Source organism: Colobus angolensis, unplaced genomic scaffold (assembly GCF_000951035.1).
Source record: "Colobus angolensis palliatus isolate OR3802 unplaced genomic scaffold, Cang.pa_1.0 Scaffold67, whole genome shotgun sequence".
NCBI lineage: Eukaryota > Metazoa > Chordata > Mammalia > Primates > Cercopithecidae > Colobus > Colobus angolensis.
In genome coordinates this window covers 7,033,489-7,037,175 of record NW_012120376.1, presented here as the reverse complement: position 1 = coordinate 7,037,175, position 3,687 = coordinate 7,033,489, and the positions used below count along the sequence as shown (strand labels likewise).

At 45.0% G+C, this 3,687-nt stretch overlaps 1 protein-coding gene across 2 annotated transcripts in view; it reads right to left on the bottom strand.

The window, feature by feature from the left end:
* Positions 1-3,687, bottom strand: part of PTGES3 (prostaglandin E synthase 3 (cytosolic)) — a 25,836-nt gene that overhangs the window by 11,561 nt on the left and 10,588 nt on the right. For both annotated transcript variants that reach the window (XM_011926093.1, XM_011926092.1), the window contains exons 2-3: positions 654-767; positions 446-515 (exon numbers count right to left, since the gene is read on the bottom strand). In XM_011926093.1, the coding sequence (XP_011781483.1) occupies positions 446-515; positions 654-767 (184 nt within the window). The remainder of the gene's footprint in view (positions 1-445; positions 516-653; positions 768-3,687) is intronic.

The following is a 3,687-nucleotide window of genomic DNA, read 5'->3' as shown; positions in this document are numbered from 1 at the left end:
ACTAAAAAATACAAAAAAACTAGCCAGGCGAGGTGGCGGGTGCCTGTAGTCCCAGCTACTCGGGAGGCTGAGGCAGGAGAATGGCATAAACCCGGGAAGCAGAGCTTGCAGTGAGCTGAGATCCGGCCACTGCACTACAGCCTGAGCCACAGAGCGAGACTCCCTCTCAAAAAACAAACAAAAAAAAACACAAAAAACAAACAAACAAAATAAACAAAAAAAGATAAGACAAGCCTCAAGGATACTTCTCTAAGCCCAAACAGTGATAGCAAAAACAAGAAGTATGCAGAAACCAATTTTGGAGGAAATATTCTACAAAATGTAAATATACATAGTCTGCCTCACTATTAAGAAAACCAGAGCTAATGCTTATTTCTAAAAAGAATACTTGGTATGTCTGTTTCCTTACAACTTAAATCTGGATTAAAGCATCAAGACTACTTACATTTGGATCAATACAGTGAAAAAGATCAATTTCATTTAAATGCTTAAAATTATCACTTCCTCCGAGACAACTGTATAAAATAATAAAGAAAGAATTAAGCCTCTTCAAAGAGACAAAGATTAATAATATCGTCAATGAAAAGACAAGCCAAAGTTATTCAGTTGTGTGAATGACTATTTTACATCACTGGATAAAAAGCTTAACTTACCTGAATGTAAGTTTGGATTTTTCAAAATTTACATTAACATCCTTACTGTCTTCAACACAAAATTCAATGAAGACATAGTCCCTTCGATCGTACCACTTTGCAGAAGCAGGCTGCCTACAAAAGGATAAAGTAGGGAAAGTCAAGCTGGAATTCATTAATTAAACATTTACATACTAACCTTCAACACCATTATAGCATTATTTCAGGGCAGTTCATTACAATTTTACACAAAAACTACATTTTTACCCTAACAGCTACATTCCAAGTTAAACCCTAAGGGTCTAACAAGATTTAGTTTCAGAATGATTCCAATTTCATAGTAGGAAGGATTTAAAAACCAAACAATGCTTAGCAGTGTTCTAGTCCTATCAAAAATTATGTTACTTGGCTGGGTGCAGTGGCTCACACCTGTAATTCCAGCACTTTGGGAGGCCAAGGCAGGTGGATCACTTGAGGCCAGGAGAGCTAGAGACCAGCCTGGTCAGCATAGCAAAACCCCGACTCTACTAAAAATACAAAAAAAAAAAAAATTAGCTGGGCATGGTGATGCGGCCTGTAGTCCCAGATACTTGAGGGTTGGGACTGAGGCACAAGAATAACTTGAATCCGGGAGGTGGAGGTTGCAGTGAGCTGAGATCATGCCACTGCATTCCCGACTGGGCAAGAGACTCTTATCTCAAAACAACAACAAAAAAAATTGGTACATCAGAGCTTTACTTTTTAAGTTCACTCAAACCAGGAGAATGAATCTCCTTTCCTCAAATTAAGCAATCTAGAATGTTATCAGTTTCCTCAAAATTAATACACTGAGGCCGGGCGTGGTGGCTCAAGCCTGTAATCCCAGCACTTTGGGAGGCCGAGGCGGGCAGATCACGAGGTCAGGAGATCGAGACCATCCTGGCTAACACAGTGAAACCCCGTCTCTACTAAAAACTACAAAAAATTAGCCAGGCGAGGTGGCGGGTGCCTGTAGTCCCAGCTACTCGGGAGGGCTGAGGCAGGAGAATGGCATAAACCCGGGAGGCGCAGCTTGCAGTGAGCTGAGATCCAGCCACTGCACTCCAGCCTGGGTGACACAGCAAGACTCCGTCTCAAAAAAAAAAAACAAAAAACACGAAAACAAAAACCCCTCAAAAACTACAAGTGGATAGAGGGTGCCCTACACTTATCCTGAATCAGGAATAAACATACACATATTCCCTCATTTGAAAGGAGAACTGTGCCAGGCGTAGTGGCTCACGCCTGTAATCCCAGCACTTCGGGAGGCCGAAGCTGGAGGATCACCTGAGGTCAGAAGTTCAAGACCAGCCTGACCAACACGGTGAAACCCATCTCTACTTAAAAAAAAAAAAAAAAGAAAAATGAAAAAAAAAAATTGCTAGGCCTGATGGCACATGCCTGTAATCCCAACTACTTGGAAGGCTAAGGCAAGATAATCGCTTGAACCTGGGAAGCAGGGGTTGCAGTGAGGCGAGATCATGCCATTGCAATCCAGCCAGGGCAGCAAGAGGGGAACTCCGTCAAGAGAGAAAGACAAACAGACAAGAAAGGAAGCAAGGGAAGGGAGGAAGGGAGGGAGGGAGGAAGGAAGGAGGAAAGGGGGGAAGAGGGAGGAAGGGGGGGAAAAGAGAGGGAGGAAGGAAGATTGCATTGGTTGCAGTGACTCACACCTATAATCCCAACACTTTGAGAGACTGAGGTGGGCAGACTGCTTGAGGCCAAGTTTCTGACCAGCCTGGCCAATATGGCAAAACCCCATCTCTACTAAAAATGTAAAAACATTAGCTAGGTGTGGTGGCACATGCCTGTAGTCTCACCTACTCATTGTGAGGCTGAGGCAGGAGGATCACCTGAACCTAGGAAATGAAGATTGCAGTGAGCTCTGATGGCGCCACCGCACTCCAGCCTGGGCAACAGGGCAAGATTTTCTCAAAAATAAATAAATAAATAAGCAAACAAACAAAACAAAAATGGGAAGTCAACGTTTATGAAGTCTCCTTTTGCCTTACACCATCTGTTTCTCCTATTAACAAATGGAGAGGGCTGGGCGCGGTGGACCACGCCCATAATCCCAGCACTTTGGGAGGCCAAGGTGCGTGCATCACCTGAGGTCAGGAGTTCAAGACCAGCCTTGCCAACATGGTGAAACCTCGTCTCTACTAAAAATACAAATATTAGCCAGGCATGGTGGCGGGCGCCTGTAATTCCAGCTACTCGGGAGGCTAAGGCAGAAGAATCGCTTTAACCCAGGAGGCGGAGGTTGCGGTGAGCTGAGATCACACCACCATTCTCCAGCCTGGGTGACAGAGTGAGACTCTGTCTGAACAAACAAACCCAAAACATATGGTGAAGGGGCTGAGTTGAGCTTTAACTCTAGCTTCTGAACTAATTATACTGCATTTATCTCTAGCCTTTCTGCTAACACTGGCTAAACTCATAACCACTGTGTAAGACTGTTAATTCATTTTAATAATAATATACCTACAGATGCAAAACTTTCCACCTCTGCATACATTATGTAAATAATCTACTACTTAAAGCAAAACAATAAACCCCACAGGTGGACATTCATGCTTTTTGAGGCTGTCTCGCTCTGTTGCCTAGGGTGGGGTGCAGCAGTGGCACATCTCGGCTCACTGCAGCCTCCGCCTCTTGGGTTCAAGCAATTCTTGTGCCTCTCAGCCTTCCAACTAGCTGGGATTACAGGTGCGCCACCATGCCCAACTAATTTTTGTATCTTTAGTAGAGACAGGGTTTTGCCATGTTGGCATGGTTGGTTTGAACTCCTGGCCTCCAGTGATCTGCCAGCCCTGGGCTCCCCAAAATGCTGGGCTTAGATGTGAGCCATCACTCCTGGTCTCCATGCTTCTCTCTTTTTTTTTTTGAGACGGAGTCTTGCTCTGTCACCCAGGTTGGGAGTGCTGTGGCCGGATCTCAGCTCACTGCAAGCTCCACCTCCCGAGTTCACGCCATTCTCCTGCCTCAGCCTCCAGGGTAGCTGGGACTACAGGCGCCACCACCTCGCCCGGCTAGT